At 42.3% G+C, this 19465-nt stretch overlaps 2 protein-coding genes and 1 long non-coding RNA gene across 3 annotated transcripts; 2 read left to right on the forward strand and 1 right to left on the reverse strand.

Annotated features, from left to right (window-relative positions):
• Positions 1–228: 228 nt before the first annotated feature.
• LOC147967214 (uncharacterized) lies at positions 229–18848 on the reverse strand. The gene is made up of 5 exons (XR_015607913.1): positions 18779–18848; positions 17453–17575; positions 17302–17372; positions 16918–17015; positions 229–281 (listed from the first exon to the last, which is right to left on the reverse strand). It is a non-coding gene; the product is annotated as an uncharacterized LOC147967214 (long non-coding RNA).
• LOC147967215 (uncharacterized) lies at positions 357–1557 on the forward strand. The gene is made up of 5 exons (XM_087527705.1): positions 357–370; positions 415–500; positions 604–651; positions 754–891; positions 997–1557. Exons 1-5 carry the CDS (start codon positions 357–359, stop codon positions 1404–1406), a joined length of 696 nt encoding a protein of 231 aa, XP_087383831.1. The 3' UTR covers positions 1407–1557.
• LOC147967216 (uncharacterized) lies at positions 1642–14491 on the forward strand. The gene is made up of 9 exons (XM_087527706.1): positions 1642–1801; positions 2043–2465; positions 2563–2655; positions 2755–3675; positions 3762–4011; positions 4527–4820; positions 4941–5014; positions 5149–5600; positions 14186–14491. Exons 1-9 carry the CDS (start codon positions 1642–1644, stop codon positions 14489–14491), a joined length of 2973 nt encoding a protein of 990 aa, XP_087383832.1.
• Positions 18849–19465: the final 617 nt, after the last annotated feature.

Genomic DNA, 19465 nt, shown 5'->3' on the forward strand with positions numbered 1-19465 from the left:
TTGAAGTTAAATCTACGGGCATGCTTTAACCTATCATAATCTGCTACGCATGAGTTATGTGCACTTTTCGTATTCACATAATTAATGCATAATGATTTTCAGTCCTTACAAGATGTACAATAGTTGAAGATAACAATGCAAGCATCTTACCCATAGCGGAGACTGGTGTGGACAATTCAGCTACTGTTACAGGTATAGAGCTTGTGTGACTATTGTTGGGAATGTTGCCATGTAGATACGACGTGTATAACATTGTCCTTATATTCATGTTGGTTGTCATCCTACAGATGGAGAGCATAAAGAGGATTCATTCACAGCTCCGAATACCAATGATTTGGATTTTAGTTTAGATGAATATGGTACTCTCTCAGCCTCATTACAAATGTCAAGATTGTTATAACCATATTTTTGTAGTGTATATTTCATTGATTTTTTGTTATTTACTGGGTATCACTATACAGGTGGAACAAGTTCACCACGGATTAAAGACCTTCATGATGGTTCGTTGTTGGGTTCCAACCATCTAATTCTTGATAGTCACCCTACTATTGGTCATTTTCATTAACAACATGTGCCTATGCTGCATATATTGGTGTTCTACAGAGGGTGAACCTCCAGACGAATATATCAACGGTGGGACAAATCTATCAGGTACTCCCACGGATGCTTGTCTAACATCAAATATGACCTTATGTACAGATGTTTTGAAAAAGCATTACCATCTTTCTGTTTGATATTTTTGACATGCTGCAGACGAAATCAGATGCGGGAATCAAAGTCATATATCAAAGGAACCTGACAACACACAAATGCTTTCAGCTAAGGATATAAAAAAAATCCAAGATGTCGTGTTACAAATAGAGGATCAACAGCGCTGCTTGTCGAAATCTGGTAATTTGTGAAGGCATTTAACTTGTGGACATGTTTTCAGGTATTTTGCTATATGCAATGGCTGTTTTTATTCACTAACTACCGTATGTTTAATATGCGTTGTAGACCCTAAGGAACTTAACAAAGCCTTGAGGCGGGAAACTTATCGCATTAGCAAAAAACAGGGTTTGAAAATACAACAAGTCGATGGCCACATCGTTCAACGTCGTGCCCTAGGTGATATCACGAATGTTCGTCAACCTAAGCTTGTGACATCAGGTACATCAGGTAGTCATTGTTTATCTATTTGTATGCGTGGCTTCCCCTTGGTATACCATCGTATAATACTGACCCGTCGTTCTGAATCAGATGACTTCAATGTCACAAAAGATAATGATGCACTAACGGAACAAGAACGCAAAAGAGCCCATAGAAACGCCCTGAGGAGAGCTTCTTATCGTAGGAAAAAAGAACTTGCTCTTGAAGAAGATAAACTCCGCGCCATTAATTTGTCTGGTAAGAATCAAGTGTTCTAACCATTACCAATTAATTTTTGTGTAACATTTATTAACCATGTTCAACCAGACAACGCAACTAGCTCTGCCTATACAACATTATTATCGCATCCTGATTCAGCATATACTGCTACATCGACAGAGACATATGGTCTGGTTAACGACAATGATAAAAATGGTAATTGACTTGTTAATAATGGATTCATCAATGTGGGAATATTATTTTTTTACTTTCTACATTTAAAGTATGGTTTCAATGACACCAGACATTGACGAGAATATACTTGAAGAAACATGTCTGGTAACCGAGGAAGATCGCAAAAGAGATCATATAAATGCACTTAGGAGGGCAGCTTATCGGAGGAGAAAGGATAAGTTAGAATCAAGTGAAAATCTACGGATGCTATCTAATTCAGGTAAATATTTATGTTATTAATTCACGGCGTTTAAGAACATAACTTAATGTAGTCGATGCAAATACCCTAGTGTCATATGCTTGATCTTAATGCAAATTTATCATTGTTGGGTCCGAGAAGAATGTTCTGGTATTCATTTCTCACTAAAACAATATTTTCCAATTACAATATTACCGCCTCACTAATGATGCTTGCACACATTATTTTAGAAATTCCACTGCTGATATCCCTAAATATACAGACACATTCCACGATGATGCAACATTACCCCCTCCGTCATTAGACGCCTCCGGTGTTATCCATGACAACGAGGGATCTAAGAGGATACAGAGAAACTCTCGTAGCCGAGCATTTTATCACAAGAAAAATGAGGAACTAACGGTTGATGATAGAGATGATTTGAATGAAAAGATACGAGGGAAGCGCGTGCAGCGCCGCAAAAGCAGGTCGGATATTGAGAAGGGGCAGTCAAGTGCTCAAAGGAAGGCCTGTTATGCTAAAAGGAAAAATACCCCGTGCAAAGAATCTCTCGCACTCCCTCGTCCAGACATTACTAACTCAACAGCTGATAGTCTCGCGATCCCCCTCTCTCGGGCTGCCGACAATGATTCATCGGATGGCGACCCTCCCCCGGTCATGCCGAATTACGGTGTTTGCACCCCTGGTATGTAATCGATTTTCTTCTGTTCTGATGCAACTTCTCAGCAACCTTATACTGACCGGATCAGGTCTTTGTCCCTGACTGTTCAACTATAATGCAGACGACATCAATGTGTTCCCAGAGCCCATCATGGGCGATGAGCCGACACCAGCCGAAATGATGGATGAGGAGTACTACTTGTATCGTGACCAAGGTATGGTCAAGTCTGTTTTAGGAAGGCTAGGATCTTCATTGTAGTTGTATATATATGTCAATATTATTTTCATGATCATGTTTCAACGAATGCCTATAGGATCCGATAATGACGCATTCGAGGATGACGAGGAAGCTAGCATGACGTCTTTTATATCTAGCGAGGTTGATCCATTAGACCGTGTGTACACAAACATACCAGACCACACCCACATCCTGAAGCTCGACACAAACTGCAAACACTGCAAGGCCATAAAGTTTGTTTCTGAGACTGACGGATTCTACTGTCGCAATGGACAGATCGAGCTTAAACAACCGGAACCAATACCAGAGCTTATGAGGCTATGGTCCAGCATGGATGCAGATTCCAGACATTTTCGTGAGAACATACGGTTCTTCAATGGGCATTTCGCCTTCACAACCCTTGGCGTCAGCCTTGATGAGAACTACACGAACATGAAGTCTGGGGTATACACATTCCAGGTACACGGAACCATCTATCACAATGTGCATTCGTTCGGGCCTAGCTCACGTCCAGAACATCTGCAGTTGTACTTCTATGATGACGACCCAACCATAACCCATCGTAAGGCGGCCACAAATCAATTAGATCAAGAGGTCGTGAAGAAGTTAGTAGACATACTTAAAGAGAACCCTTACTCCCAGCAATTTAGGAGTTTGGGTGCACACAAGGGGAACCTTGATGATTATAGGATAGACCTAAACACCGATAAGAGGCTTGATCAAAGAAAATATAATAGACCTTTGTCATCTGAGGTTGCTGCAATTTGGGTTGAGGGCAGCGACCTGGCAAAAAGGTTTGACCGTAGGATAACACTTTATGGTAACAACAACGAAAGGCATAGCATACGCGTGTCATCCGGAGCATATGACCCGTTGTCTTATCCCCTATTCTATCCAAGGGGCGAACTAGGTTGGCATCCGAAACTACCTAAACGTAATGTTCCTTGGGAGGCTGTACTACATCCTCAACTTGTCCAAGATGATGATGAGGATGCAGGTATGACATCTGTGTACCTTTTTGTTTCAATACATGAATTATTTCTAAAGGTAAGCATTGTTTTGATCATATACTATCGTGTGCAGAGGGAAATAGCAGGTTGTGCGTCTCCGTCAGAGACTACTACTGTTATATGCTGCAGACACGGCCTGCAATCTTCAATCCCATACTCTGTGGAGCACGACTGCTGCAACAATGGGCTGTTGACATGTACGTTAAGATTGAGAGCTGTCGATTGAGGTGGTACAGGAAGAACCAGACGCAGATTCGTGCCGACTTGTATAAAGGAGTGGTTGATGCCATCACTTCAGGGAGACACGGGCAAGCGCTATTGGGGTTAGAATAGTGCTCCCTGGTACATACCCTGGTGGCGACCGCGACATGAAGAAGATACATATGGATGCCATGGCAATTGTCCATACATACGGGAAGCCAGACATCTTCCTCACCATGACTTGCAATCCTAAATGGGACGAGATAACAAACGAGTTGCTGCCTGGTCAGACGGCGCAAGACCGACCTGATATTGTGGCTCGTGTGTTCTATGGCAAACTAGAGCACATGAAGTACATGTTGTTCAAGAAGCATATCCTGGGGGTTGTAGTTGCTTACGTATACGTAGTCGAGTTCCAAAAAAGGGGCCTCCCCCACGCACATTTTTTGTTGATCATGGACTCAACATATAAGCTTATCGTCCCGGAACAGTATGACCGACTCATTTCCGCGGAGCTCCCAGACAAGCATAAGTATCCGGAATTGTATGCAATGGTGGTAAAGCATATGATGCACGGACCATGTGGTGCTCTCAACCCGAAGAATGTTTGCATTCAAGAAAACGGTTGCAAGTGCAGATATCCACGGGCGTTCAATGAGAACACAGCACAGGGGAAGGACTCATACCCAGTGTATCGACGGAGAGACGATGGAAGACGTGCTAAGGTCAGAGGGAAGATGCTGGACAACAGATGGGTTGTGCCTTATAACCCATACCTACTGCGGATGTTCAATTGCCACATCAACGTTGAGGTCTGCTCTAGCATTAAGGCTGTGAAATATCTTTACAAGTACATTTACAAGGGCCATGATAAGGCATCTTTCAGCATCGATCAGCCCGACGCTGATGGTAACATTGATGAGATCAAGAGGTACGTTGACGCTAGGTGGGTCACACCTCCGGAGGCTATGTGGAGGATATTTGGCTTCCCACTTTGCGCCAATTACCCGCCTGTCTTGCAGTTGCCCCTTCATCTCCCTAATATGCACAGGGTTGCATTCAATGCGCAGGCTGACTTGAAGAATGTTGCAGCCTCCAAAAATGCTTCAAAATCCATGTTAACGAGTATTTCAAGGCTAACCTAGAACACCCTTGGGCTAGGCATATATTGTACAAGGATTTTCCCGGAAGCTTTACGTGGCAGAAGAAAAATAAGTATTGGAAGCCGCGGGTCGAGCGTTTTCAAATTGGGCGCATAGTGTCTGCCAATCCTGCCGAGGGGGGGCGATACTACCTGCGGGTGTTGGTTAACCATGTTACGGGCAAAACATCCTTCGACGACTTGCTCACCGTGGATGGCGTGCTATGTGGGAGCTTTAGAGAGGCTGCTGAAAGGTTGGGACTCATCAAGGCAGACAACACGCTCGACGACTGTCTTAATGAGGCTGAGCAGTGGGCGATGCCATGTTCACTTAGGAGGCTCTTCGCAACCATCTTGGTTCACTGCGAGCCAGGCGATGTGCGTGGATTATGGGATCGGCACTTCGAGGCTATGTCAGATGACTATCGTCGATCACGCACTGACGAGGTGGAGCAGATGGTGTTGCTTGACATTAGGGGAATGTTGCACTCAATGGGTAAAGACATTGTTGATTTCGCTCTTCCAAACATAGATGATGCGTTTGACCCTACAGAGGGCGAGGCAAGAGAGGTTATCGAGGAATCAACCGTTGAGTTTGACATGGATGACACAAAATTTGTTGGGTTTCGTAGTAATTTCAAAAAAAAATTCCTACGCACACGCAAGATCATGTAATGCATAGCAACGAGAGGGGAGAGTGTTGTCTACATACCCAACGCAGACCGACTGCGAAAGCGCTGACACGACGTAGAGGAAGTAGTCGTACGTCTTCACGATCCAACCGATCAAGCACCGAAACTACGGCACCTCCGAGTTCGAGCACACGTTCAGCTCGATGACGATCCCCGGACTCCGATCCAGCAAAGTGTTCCGTCAGCACGACGGCGTGGTGACGATCTTGATGAACTACAGCAGCAGGGCTTCGCCTAAACTCCGCTACAGTATTATCGAGGAATATGGTGGCAGGGGGCACCGCACACGGCTAAGGAATAGATCACGTGGATCAACTTGTGTGTTTCTGGGGTGCCTCTGCCTCAGTATATAAAGGAGCCAAGGGGGAGGGGGGCGCCGGCCAGGAGGAGGGCGCAGGAGGAGTCCTACTCCTTCCGGGAGTAGGACTCCCCCCCCCCAATTCTATTCCAACTAGGATTCCCAAGGGGGAAAGAGGGAGAGGGGTGGCCGGCCACCTCTCCTAGTCCTAATAGGACTAGGGGAAGGGGGGAGGTGCGCAGCCCTTATGGGCAGCCCTTTCACCTTTCCACTAAGGCCCAATAAGGCCCATATGGCTCCCGGGGGGTTCCAGTAACCTCCCGGTAATCCGGTAAAATCCTGATTTCACCCGGAACACTTCCGATATCCAAATATAGGCTTCCAATATATCAATCTTTACGTCTCGACCATTTTGAGACTCCTCGTCATGTCCGTGATCACATCCGGGACTCCGAACAACCTTCGGTACATCAAAATGCATAAACTCATAATATAACTGTCATCGTAACCTTAAGCGTGCGGACCCTACGGGTTCGAGAACAATGTAGACATGACCGAGACACGTCTCCGGTCAATAACCAATAGCGGGACCTGGATGCCCATATTGGCTCCTACATATTCTACGAAGATCTTTATCGGTCAGACCGCATAACAACATACGTTGTTCCCTTTGTCATCAGTATGTTACTTGCCCGAGATTCGATCGTCGGTATCCAATACCTAGTTCAATCTCGTTACCGGCAAGTCTCTTTACTCGTTCCGTAATACATCATCTCACAACTAACATATCAGTTGTAATGCTTGCAAGGCTTATGTGATGTGTATTACCGAGAGGGCCCAGAGATACCTCTCCGACAATCGGAGTGACAAATCCTAATCTCGAAATACGCCAACCCAACATCTACCTTTGGAGACACCTGTAATGCTCCTTTATAATCACCCAGTTACGTTGTGACGTTTGGTAGCACACAAAGTGTTCCTCCGGCAAACGGGAGTTGCATAATCTCATAGTCATAGGAACATGTATAAGTCATGAAGGAAGCAATAGCAACATACTAAACGATCGGGTGCTAAGCTAATGGAATGGGTCATGTCAATCAGATCATTCAACTAATGATGTGACCTCGTTAATCAAATAACAACACTTTGTTCATGGTTAGGAGACATAACCATCTTTGATTAACGAGCTAGTCAAGTAGAGGCATACTAGTGACACTCTGTTTGTCTATGTATTCACACATGTATTATGTTTCCGATTAATACAATTCTAGCATGAATAATAAACATTTATCATGAAATAAGGAAATAAATAATAACTTTATTATTGCCTCTAGGGCATATTTCCTTCAGCCTCCCACTTGCACTGGAGTCAATAATCTAGATCACATCACCATGTGATTAACATCGATAGTTCACATCATCATGTGATTAACACCCATAGCTCACATCGCTATGTGACCAACACCCAAAGGGTTTACTAGATTCAGTAATCTAGTTCACATCGCTATGTGATTAACACCCAAGGAGTACTAAGGTGTGATCATGTTTTGCTTGTGAGAGAATCTTAGTCAACGGGTCTGCCACATTCAGATCCGCATGTATTTTGCAAATTTCTATGTCAACAATGCTCTGCATGGAGCTACTCTAGATAATTGCTCCCACTTTCAATATGTATCTAGACCGAGACTTAGAGTCATCTAGATTAGTGTCAAACTTGCATCGGCGTAACCCTTTACGACGAACCTTTTTTCACTTCCATAATCGAGAAACATATCCTTATTCCACTAAGGACAATTTTGACTGCTGTCCAGTGATCTACTCCTAGATCACTATTGTACTCCCTTGCCAAACTCAGTGGTAGGGCATACAATAGATCTGGTATACAGCATGGCATACTTTATAGAACCTATGACTGAGGCATAGGGAATGACTTTCATTCTCTTTCTATTTTCTGCTGTGGTCGGGCTTTGAGTCTTACTCAACTTCACACCTTGTAACACAGGCAAGAACTCTTTCTTTGAATGTTCCATTTTGAACTACTTCAAAATCTTGTCAAGGTATGTACTCATTGAAAAAACTTATCAAGCGTCTTGATCTATCTCTATAGATCTTGAAGCTCAATATGTAAGCAGCTTCACCGAAGTCTTTCTTTCAAAAACTCCTTTCAAACACTCCTTTTATGCTTTACAGAATAATTCTACATTATTTCCGATCAACAATATGTCATTCACATATACTTATCAGAAATGCTGTAGTGCTCCCACTCACTTTCTCGTAAATACAGGCTTCACCGCAAGTCTGTATAAAACTATATGCTTTGATCAACTCATCAAAGCGTATATTCCAACTCCGAGATGCTTGCACCAGTCCACACATGGATCGCTGGAGTTTGCACATTTTGTTAGCACCTTTCGGATTGACAAAACCTTCTGGTTGCATCGTATACAACTCTTCTTTAGTAAATCCATTAAGGAATGCAGTTTTGTTTATCCATTTGCCAGATTTCATAAAACGCGGCAATTGCTAACATGAATCGGACAGACTTAAGCATAGATACGAGTGAGAAACTCTCATCGTAGTCAACACCTTGAACTTGTCGAAAACCTTTTGCGACAATTCTAGCTTTGTAGATAGTAACACTACCATCAGCGTCCGTCTTCCTCTTGAAGATCCATTTATTCTCAATTGCTTGCCGATCATCGGGCAAGTCAACCAAAGTCCATACTTTGTTCTCGTACATGGATCCCATCTCAGATTTCATGGCTTCAAGCCACTTTGCGGAATCTGGGCTCACCATCGCTTCTTCATAGTTCGTAGGTTCATCATGATCTAGTAGCATGACTTCCAGAACAGGATTACCGTACCACTCTGGTGCGGATCTTGCTTTGGTTGATCTACGAGGTTCAGTAGTATCTTGATCTGAAGTTTCATGATCATTATCATTAGCTTCCTCACTAACTGATGTAGGTGTCACTGAAACAGTTTTCTGTGATGTACTACTTTCCAGTAAAGGAGCAGGTACAGTTACCTCGTCAAGTTCTACTTTCCTCCCACTCACTTCTTTCGAGAGAAACTCCTTTTCTAGAAAAACTCCGAATTTAGCAACAAAAGTCTTGCCTTCAGATTTGTGATAGAAGGTGTACCCAACAGTCTCCTTTGGGTATCCTATGAAGACATATTTCTCCGATTTGGGTTCGAGCTTATCATGTTGAAACTTTTTCACATAAGCATCGCAGTCCCAAACTTTAAGAAACGACAGCTTAGGTTTCTTGCCAAACCATAGTTCATATGGTGTCGTCTCAACGGATTTAGATGGTGCCCTATTTAACGTGAATGCAGCTGTCTCTAATGCATAACTCCAAAACGATAGTGGTAGATCGGTAAGAGACATCATAGATCGCACTATATCCAATAAAGTACGGTTATGACGTTCGGACACACCATTATGTTGTGGTGTTCCATGTGGCATGAGTTTATGAAACTATTCCACATTGTTTTAATTGAAGACCAAACTCGTAACTCAAATATTTTACCTCTGCGATCATATCGTAGAAACTTTTATTTTCTTGTCACGATGATTTTCCACTTCACTCTGAAATTCTTTGAACTGTTCAAATGTTTCAGACTTATGTTTCATCAAGTAGATATCCCCATATCTGCTCAAATCATCTGTGAAAGTCAGAAAATAATGATACCTGCTGCAAGCCTTAATATTCATCGGACCACATACATAAGTATGTATGATCTCCAACAAATCTGTTGCTTGCTTCATTGTTCCGGAGAACGGCGTTTTAGTCATCTTGCCCAAAAGGCATGGTTCGCAAGCATCAAGTGATTCATAATCAAGTGATTCCAAAATCCCATCAGCATGGAGTTTCTTCATGCGCTTTACACCAATATGACCTAAACGGCAGTGCTACAAATAAGTTGCACTATCATTATTAACTTTGCATCTTTTTGGTTTCAATATTATGATTATGTGTATCACCACGATCGAGATCCAACGAACTATTTTCATTGGGTGTGTAACCATATAAGGTTTTATTCATGTAAACAGAACAACAATTTATTCTCTTACTTAAATGAATAACCGTATTACAATAAACATGATCAAATCATATTCATGCTCAACGCAAACACCAAATAACACTTATTCAGGTTCAACACTAATCCCGAAAGTATAGGGAGAGTGCGATGATGATCATATCAATCTTGGAACCACTTCCAACACACATCGTCACTTCACCCTTAACTAGTCTCTGTTTATTCTGCAACTCCCGTTTCGAGTTACTAATTTTAGCAACTGAACTAGTATCAAATACTGAGGGGTTTCTATAAACACCAGTAAAGTACACTTCAATAACATGTATATCAAATATACTTATGTTCACTTTGCCATCCTTCTTATCTGCCAATCACTTGGGGTAGTTCCGCTTCCAGTGACCAGTCCCTTTGCAGTAGAAACACTTAGTCTCAGGCTTAGGACCAGACTTGGGCTTCTTCACTTGAGCAGCAACTTGCTTGCTGTTCTTCTTGAAGTTCCCCTTCTTCCCTCTGCCCTTTTCTTGAAACTAGTGGTCTTGTCTACCATCAACACTTGATGTTTTTCTCGATTTCTACCTTCGTCAATTTCCGCATTACGAAGAGCTTGGGAATCGTTTTCGTTATCCCTTGCATGTCATAGTTCATCACGAAGTTCTACTAACTTGGTGATGGTGACTAGAGAATTCTGTCAATCACTATCTTATCTGGAAGATTAACTCCCACTTGATTCAAGCGATTGTAGTACTCAGACAATCTGGGCACATGCTCACTAGTTGAGTGATTCTCCTCCATCTTTTAGCTATAGAACTTGTTGGAGACTTCATATCTCTCAACTCGGGTATTTGAAATATTAACTTCAACTCCTGGAACATCTCATATGCTCCATGACGTTCAAAACGTCTTTGAAGGCCCGATTCTAAGCCATTAAGCATGGTGCACTAAACTATCAAGTAGTCATCATATTGAGCTAGCCAAACGTTCATAACGTCTGTATCTGCTCCTGCAATAGGTCCGTCACCTAGCGGTGCATCAAGGACATAATTCTTCTGTGCAGCAATGAGGATAAACCTCAGATCACGGATCCAATCCGCATCATTGCTACTAACATCTTTCAACACAATTTTCTCTAGGAACATATCAAAATAAACATATGAAAGCAACAACGCAAGCTATTGATCTACAACATAATTTGCAAAATACTACCAGGACTAAGTTCATGATAAATTTAAGTTCAATTAATCATATTACTTAAGAACTCCCACTTAGATAGACATCCCTCTAATCTTCTAAGTGATTACATGATCCATATCAACTAAACCATAACCGATCATCACGTGAGATGGAGTAGTTTTCAATGGTGAACATCACTATGTTGGTCATATCTACTATATGATTCACGCTTGACCTTTCGGTCTCCGTGTTCCGAGGCCATATCTACATATGCTAGGCTCGTCAAGTTTAACCTGAGTATTCTGCGTGTGCAAAACTGGCTTGCACCCGTTGTAGATGGACGTAGAGCTTATCACACCCGATCATCACGTGGTGTCTGGGCACGACGAACTTTGGCAAAGGTGCATACTCAGGGAGAACACTTCTTGATAATTTAGTGAGAGATCATCTTATAATGCTACCGTCAATCAAAGCAAGATAAGATGCATAAAAAGATAAATATCACATGCAATCAATTTAAGTGATATGATATGGCCATCATCATCTTGTGCTTGTGATCTCCATCTCCGAAGCACCGTCATGATCACCATCGTCACCGGCGCGACACCTTGATCTCCATCGTAGCATCGTTGTCGTCTCGCCAATCTTATGCTTCCACGACTATCACTACCGCTTAGTAATAAAGTAAAGCATTACATCGCGATTGCATTGCATACAATAAAACGACAACCATATGGCTCCTGCCAGTTGCCGATAACTCGGTTACAAAACATGATCATCTCATACAATAAAATTCAGCATCATGCCTTGACCATATCACATCACAACATGCCCTGCAAAAACAAGTTAGACGTCCTCTACTTTGTTGTTGCAAGTTTTACGTGGCTGCTACGGGCTTTAAGTAAGAACCAATCTCACCTACGCATCAAAACCACAACGATAGTTTGTCAAATAGACTCTGTTTTAACCTTCGCAAGGACCGGGCGTAGCCATACTTGGTTCAACTAAAGTTGGAGAGACAGTCGCCCGCAAGCCATCTATGTGCAAAGCACGTCGAGGGAACCGGTCTCGCGTAAGCGTACGCGTAAGGTTGGTCCGGGTCGTCTCGTCCAACAATACCGCCGAACCAAAGTATGACATGCTGGTAGGCAGTATGACTTGTATCGTCCACAACTCACTTGTGTTCTACTCGTGCATATAACATCAACATAAATAACCTAGGCTCGGATGCCACTGTTGGGTTTCGTAGTAATTTCAAAAAAAATTCCTACGCACACGCAAGATCATGTGATGCATAGCAACGAGAGGGGAGAGTGTTGTCTACATACCCAACGTAGACCGACCGCGGAAGCGCTGACACGACGTAGAGGAAGTAGTCGTACGTCTTCACGATCCAACCGATCAAGCACCGAAACTACGACACCTCCGAGTTCGAGCACACGTTCAGCTCGATGACGATCCCCGGACTCCGATCCAGCAAAGTGTCGGGGAAGAGTTCCGTCAGCACGACGGCGTGGTGACGATCTTGATGAACTACAGCAGCAGGGCTTCGCCTAAACTCCGCTACAGTATTATCGAGGAATATGGTGGCAGGGGGCACCGCACACGGCTAAGGAATCGATCACGTGGATCAACTTGTGTGTTTCTGGGGTGCCTCTGCCTCAGTATATAAAGGATCCAAGGGGGAGGGGGGCGCCGGCCAGGAGGAGGGCGCAGGAGGAGTCCTACTCCTTCCGGGAGTAGGACTCCCCCCCCCCAATCCTATTCCAACTAGGATTCCCAAGGGGGAAAGAGGGAGAGGGGTGGCCGGCCACCTCTCCTAGTCCTAATAGGACTAGGGGAAGGGGGGAGGCGCGCAGCCCTTATGGGCAGCCCTTTCACCTTTCCACTAAGGCCCAATAAGGCCCATATGGCTCCCGGGGGGTTCCGGTAACCTCCCGGTAATCCGGTAAAATCCTGATTTCACCCGGAACACTTCCGATATCCAAATATAGGCTTCCAATATATCAATCTTTACGTCTCGACCATTTTGAGACTCCTCGTCATGTCCGTGATCACATCCGGGACTCCGAACAACCTTCGGTACATCAAAATGCATAAACTCATAATATAACTGTCATCGTAACCTTAAGCGTGCGGACCCTACGGGTTCGAGAACAATGTAGACATGACCGAGACACGTCTCCGGTCAATAACCAATAGCGGGACCTGGATGCCCATATTGGCTCCTACATATTCTACGAAGATCTTTATCGGTCAGACCGCATAACAACATACGTTGTTCCCTTTGTCATCGGTATGTTACTTGCCCGAGATTCGATCGTCGGTATCCAATACCTAGTTCAATCTCGTTACCGGCAAGTCTCTTTACTCGTTCCGTAATACATCATCTCACAACTAACATATTAGTTGTAATGCTTGCAAGGCTTATGTGATGTGTATTACCGAGAGGGCCCAGAGATACCTCTCCGACAATCGGAGTGACAAATCCTAATCTCGAAATACGCCAACCCAACATCTACCTTTGGAGACACCTGTAATGCTCCTTTATAATCACCCAGTTACGTTGTGACGTTTGGTAGCACACAAAGTGTTCCTCCGGCAAACGGGAGTTGCATAATCTCATAGTCATAGGAACATGTATAAGTCATGAAGGAAGCAATAGCAACATACTAAACGATCGGGTGCTAAGCTAATGGAATGGGTCATGTCAATCAAATCATTCAACTAATGATGTGACCTCGTTAATCAAATAACAACACTTTGTTCATGGTTAGGAAACATAACCATCTTTGATTAACGAGCTAGTCAAGTAGAGGCATACTAGTGACACTCTGTTTGTCTATGTATTCACACATGTATTATGTTTCCGATTAATACAATTCTAGCATGAATAATAAACATTTATCATGAAATAAGGAAATAAATAATAACTTTATTATTGCCTCTAGGGCATATTTCCTTCAAAATTGGCATCTTCACTCAACATGGAGCAGAGGGCCGCATACGATGAGATACTAGGGGCTGTTGAACGCGGTGATGGGGGTGTTTTCTTTGTTGATGGCCCTGGAGGTACAGGTAAGACCTTCCTATATAGGGCGATGCTTGCCAAGGTGAGAAGTCAGGGCAAGATTGGTATTGCTACCGCGACGTCCGGCATCGCCGCTTCTATCATGCCTGGCGGCAGGACTGCCCACTCCAGGTTCAAGATCCCATTGAGTTGCGAGGATGGAGCCTCGTGCAGCTTCACCAAGTAGAGTGGGACCGCCAAGCTGCTACGGATGGCCTCCTTGATCATATGGGACGAGGCCAGCATGACAAAGCGACAAGTGGTTGAGGCATTGGATAATAGCATGCGCGACATAATGGGAATACGCGACCGACCCTTTGGAGGAAAGACTGTTGTTTTTGGCGGGGACTTTAGGCAGGTTCTTCCGGTCGTCAGAAGGGGGTCGCGGGGCCAGATAATTGATGCAACCCTCCGAAGCTCTCATCTATGGAAGGGCATGCGTCAGCTTCGGCTCATCACCAACATGAGGGCTCATAATGACACGTGGTTTGCCGATTACTTGCTAAGGGTCGGCAATGGCACTGAGGAAGTTGATGATCACGGCAACATAGTACTCCCTGAAGATATTTGTCTGCTGTCTACAGGCGAGGTTGACGACCTGGATAAGCTTATTGAGCATGTATTTCCGAGTCTAGAGGACAACATGGCTGATTCGAGTTACATGACATCTCGAGCAATCCTTTCCACAACTAACGACAATGTAGACAAAATAAACATCCGCATGATAGAGCGTTTTCATGGAGATGAAGTAATCTACCATAGTTTTGATAGTGCGGAGGATGACCCATATGGGTACTATGCTCAGGAGTTTCTTAATGGATTGACTCCTAACGGGCTTCCTCCGCATGCTCTAAAACTAAAGCTGAACTGCCCTGTGATACTTCTAAGGAACATTGATCCAGCTAATGGGCTTTGTAATGGCACTAGGCTTGTTGTTAGAGGTTTTGAGAGGAACACCATTGATGCAGAAATCGTGATTGGACAACACGCTGGCAGGAGGGTCTTCCTTCCTCGAATACCTCTCTGCCCATCTGAAAATGATATGTTTCCGTTCAAGTTTAAGAGAAAACAATTTCCTATAAGGCTTAGCTTTGCTATGACCATTAACAAGGCTCAAGGGCAGACCATCCCGATTGTTGGTGTCTACCTACCCAATCCCGTGTTCTCACATGGTCAGCTCTATGTTGCTTTGTCTCGAGCCACCGCGAAGAGAAACATAAAGATACTCATTCAGAAGGAGAAGCCGAAGGAGAAGACCAACAAGCATAAGGACAATCCAAAAAACCGTAAAAGAACTAGCGTGTCCTTACTGACCTCGATGAAGAACATCGTCTACAAGGAAGTCCTTACAGGTTGAAGACCCGTTAATATCAAGGCAGGTTTTGTAATGACAGAGCAATTACTCATGCGATTGTCTAGACATGATGTAATTCGTTTTTCTACATGTATTTTTTAATATGTTATTTTGATAGCTGGAGGTATATTCGATCATCGCAAGATACGCACTGCAGTTCAATAATCAGCCGTCATATTGTCACCATCATCGCTGTTATGTTTTTTCTACTATTGTTGTTTTTATGTCAGTGTACATGTCACACAGCGTACTATTTAGTGTGTTAGCTGTAATCCAGATTTAGCGTATTATTTTTTCTTTCCTGATAGCAATTAACCTGTGTTGACCTTATGTAGTATCTACTTCCGTTGTCTATCCCGGATTCTTCGTATGGTCTACTTGTGGTAAATCGGATGAGGAGAAGGGTTATCGTATTTAATCCATCACTAGACGTACGACAAGTGGGAAATAGCTCTCACAACAAAGAGATGATGAAGGAAATCACTATTTTGAAGCAAGAACTCAATGAAGTGTTGCAGGCTAGGGTCCTTGAATGGAACACCGAACTCATGGATTGGCGACAAGACAACATGTCATTCAATTATCGGCGGTAATTTAATAAAAATTTTAGATGAATAAAATGCAGTATGTAGAAATCTCAAGTTTTTATTCTGTTTGTCACAGCAAAGACTCGGGTTTCTTAGTTCTACAAGAGATGGCCCACCAGCTAGGTTCTTTGCGTAGCATGACCTGGATGAACACTACAGTAATTATCTTTATGACGAATATTAATGTGCCATTTATAATCCAACCACTTCAGCGTTTCATGATGAATTTTTTTTCATTGTTTATAGGATCCAATTTTGCTCAGGAGCCAAGTGGTAGTCCAGATGCTCATGGTCAAAGACAATCTAGCTGCTGGAAACATCCCTCAGGAGATTACTGCGGCCTTGAGGGTTTTGAACAACTAAATATGCTTCTATGCATGCAGAACCGTCAGGAATACTTCAATAATCTTGTCATGTTTGGTTATGGATTGAAACTATATATTTTGTTTTTGGGTTTACAATATTTAAGAACTAATTGGAGTTTTGGTACTACTACAAGTTGGTTTTGCTGTTATGTTTGTTGTTTTCGTAATTTCTGTTTGTCTGACGTGAATGATCATTGAGCCACATTTGATAGCTAATCTCGTATCGTATAACTTCATCCATACACGCACTGTTATACGATACGATGTATACTTTAAACCAGCAATCGAATGGTCATAGGGAACGTACCTTCAATTGTCACCAATCTTCAAGTTCACACAGGATCCATAGTTCTCTGTCTTGCTCAAGATGTTTCTGATAAAGCAATGATTATCTTGTATGTGTTCCTGAATACAGTAGACAAAATTAGTCCCCGCCAAATTGTTTTCTTATTGACTACATAGAGTACAAGTCTGTCCCAAGATGTTCCGACAATTATTATTCTTTACCAACATTTTCCAATTATATTTGGTGAGGAAGAAAATTATTATAAAGTTACCCTAAGGGAGTCACATCTCATTCGAATATGATATAATTCAAAATATAATGTGTTCTATGTATGAACTATATTTAAACAGAATAGACATATGTGGTAAGTAAAATTGGAGCTAATATACAATTGGAGCAACATACCTATTTCCACTTGCTTAGGTACTGTCACTATGTAGCCCTCCACACCCCGAACAACTTCCCTTTGAAAAATGCTGGCAAAAGATGTCAATGTTTTAAATCCAAAGGAAACAATGTAGAAAGAAAAGAAACGATGAGATTGTGTTACTCATACTTTGGCAGCACGAGTGGATAAGTAAAGTTTTTCCAATCTCTGATGTAGTTTAACTTCTTACTCGTCTGTGAATGCATTATCAGAATTTAACTAGCCACCAGCCCCAAAGTGCTTAAACACTTCCTGCAACGGTATATACATGTTACAATATTATTTTACTCATACGAAAATTGGGAATTTATATGTTTTGATGCCACTGGCAGGGATATATATTAATTTTGTTATTATTTAAGTAGATACAATGTAAAATGTGTGGCCAGTTAAAGGTAATCTTGGCATGCAAATCAATGATAAGTTGATTAATTAATGAATACAATAACAATTTACCTATTTAGAAAGTTATAATTATTGACATCTTTTCTAATATATTAACAGGTTGGCATTTGATCTCGAAAGGAAATAGATCTGCACCATAGAGTAATATATGGTGGGACTATAACAAGCCATGATTTCCTACCCAGTTATCCGGTGCATGGCCTATCTATATATGTTAACCTATGCCATCCCTCCTCCCCCTCCTTTCTCTCCCTTCGCCCATCACAGATAGCAAAAGATCAAATTAGCCAGTCCTAGAGGAAAAATTCCAGAGGAGGATCAAGAAGGCGAGTTCATCTAGGTATGAAGATTTCTTGATCTGTATCTTCTCAAAAAGTATAATAGTTATTTTATTATGATCATGTCCTATTAGGTGAGCTACAACTGAAGAAAAATAGATTCATCATATATTCTAGACTGCATAGGCAAGCAAACTATTTTCATAGCCAAGCAAACTTCCACCAGAAAAACCCATCCTTTGGCAAAGATTACCAAAATAATTATTGTCATTAGATGACTCTAAGGACTTGTAGTGTCTCTAACTCATGAAGATATGGTCACATCATTGACCTCTGTTATTAGATGACTCTAATGTACAAGTGAAGATAAATAATATTATTTGGCATTAGATGCCTTATTGACTTGTAAGCACAATGCAAATTTCAGACATGAAGCTCACCACACACATGTACATATGTACTAAAAAACGAAACATGACAAAGCAGTAGACAAGAAGTTTTTATGGCAAACAGTAGACACCGAGTTTTGATAGCAAGCAGTAGATAAGAAGTTTTTAGGTCAAGTAGTTTTACTTATAATTTGCCTTGACAACTCTATCCCCTCACCTCACATAATTGATATATATATATGTGGTTCCTCAAAAATGAGTTGACATGTATGCCCAACTTGATTGTAAGTGTCCAGGATTTCCTTGTAGCACCAAAAACATAGCTCAATATATATTGAATCCAACAACACTGAAGCTAAGCAAAATATTTTCAGAAACAATACCTTGACTATCAAAAGTTGGCACATCGATGAGCTTTCAACAAAGTTTTCTTCTAGCAACTACTCCTACTTGTGACGCCCGGTTAATCAAGCTACAGTAACCCTCTGGTAATGATGCCACGTCACCACGATTACTGTTGATAATCTCGTGTTAGTTCAGATCCGAGCCAAATTCAAATTTCAATTGAAGTCAAACATTAAAAGTTTCCAATAGTCAAATCAAAAATGTTCAAATTGTTGCAACTAAATCATAATCAATTATGGTGGAGGAACCACACTTTTATGAAATGATTAAATACTCTAAAGTGAATAAAACCATAGCAAAACAATTATTCAAATGATTTTAAATAATAAACAAATGTTAAACTAGTTTAATTGACCACCAAACTTTTTATGGTAGAGGGATGTTCTGAAACCTTATTTTAGGAGCTATGGTCATGTTTTATAAAAAAAACTAAAATAAAGTATGACTAAACTAGAACAGGAAAGAATAAATAGAAAGAAAAGACAAAAGGTAAAACAAAAAAAAATATAAGAGAGGGAGAGAACCCCCTGGCCATCTAGGCCTCGGCCCAGGAAGCCGACGGGCCGCCAGGCCAGCCCACCCCGCCCCTGCCTTATCCCCCCACCCCCAGGCAAACCCTAACCCTCACCCGATCCCCACTCTCCCCCACTCGCCCCCCCTCGCTC

The sequence above is a fragment of the Triticum urartu genome, chromosome 6A (genome assembly GCF_056163025.1).
Source record: "Triticum urartu cultivar PI428250 chromosome 6A, HENAU_Tu73, whole genome shotgun sequence".
Taxonomy (NCBI): Eukaryota; Viridiplantae; Streptophyta; class Magnoliopsida; order Poales; family Poaceae; genus Triticum; species Triticum urartu.

Coding starts and splice junctions, on each gene's coding strand:
- LOC147967215 (XM_087527705.1), top strand. Junction 652..753: donor CGGTGGGACAAATCTATCAG/GTACTCCCACGG, acceptor GACATGCTGCAG/ACGAAATCAGATGCGGGAAT. Junction 892..996: donor GCGCTGCTTGTCGAAATCTG/GTAATTTGTGAA, acceptor TATGCGTTGTAG/ACCCTAAGGAACTTAACAAA.
- LOC147967216 (XM_087527706.1), top strand. CDS start 1,642: ATGACACCAGACATTGACGAGAATATACTTGAAGAAACATGTCTGGTA. Junction 2,656..2,754: donor CTACTTGTATCGTGACCAAG/GTATGGTCAAGT, acceptor GAATGCCTATAG/GATCCGATAATGACGCATTC. Junction 5,601..14,185: donor CAGAGGGCGAGGCAAGAGAG/GTTATCGAGGAA, acceptor TATTGCCTCTAG/GGCATATTTCCTTCAAAATT.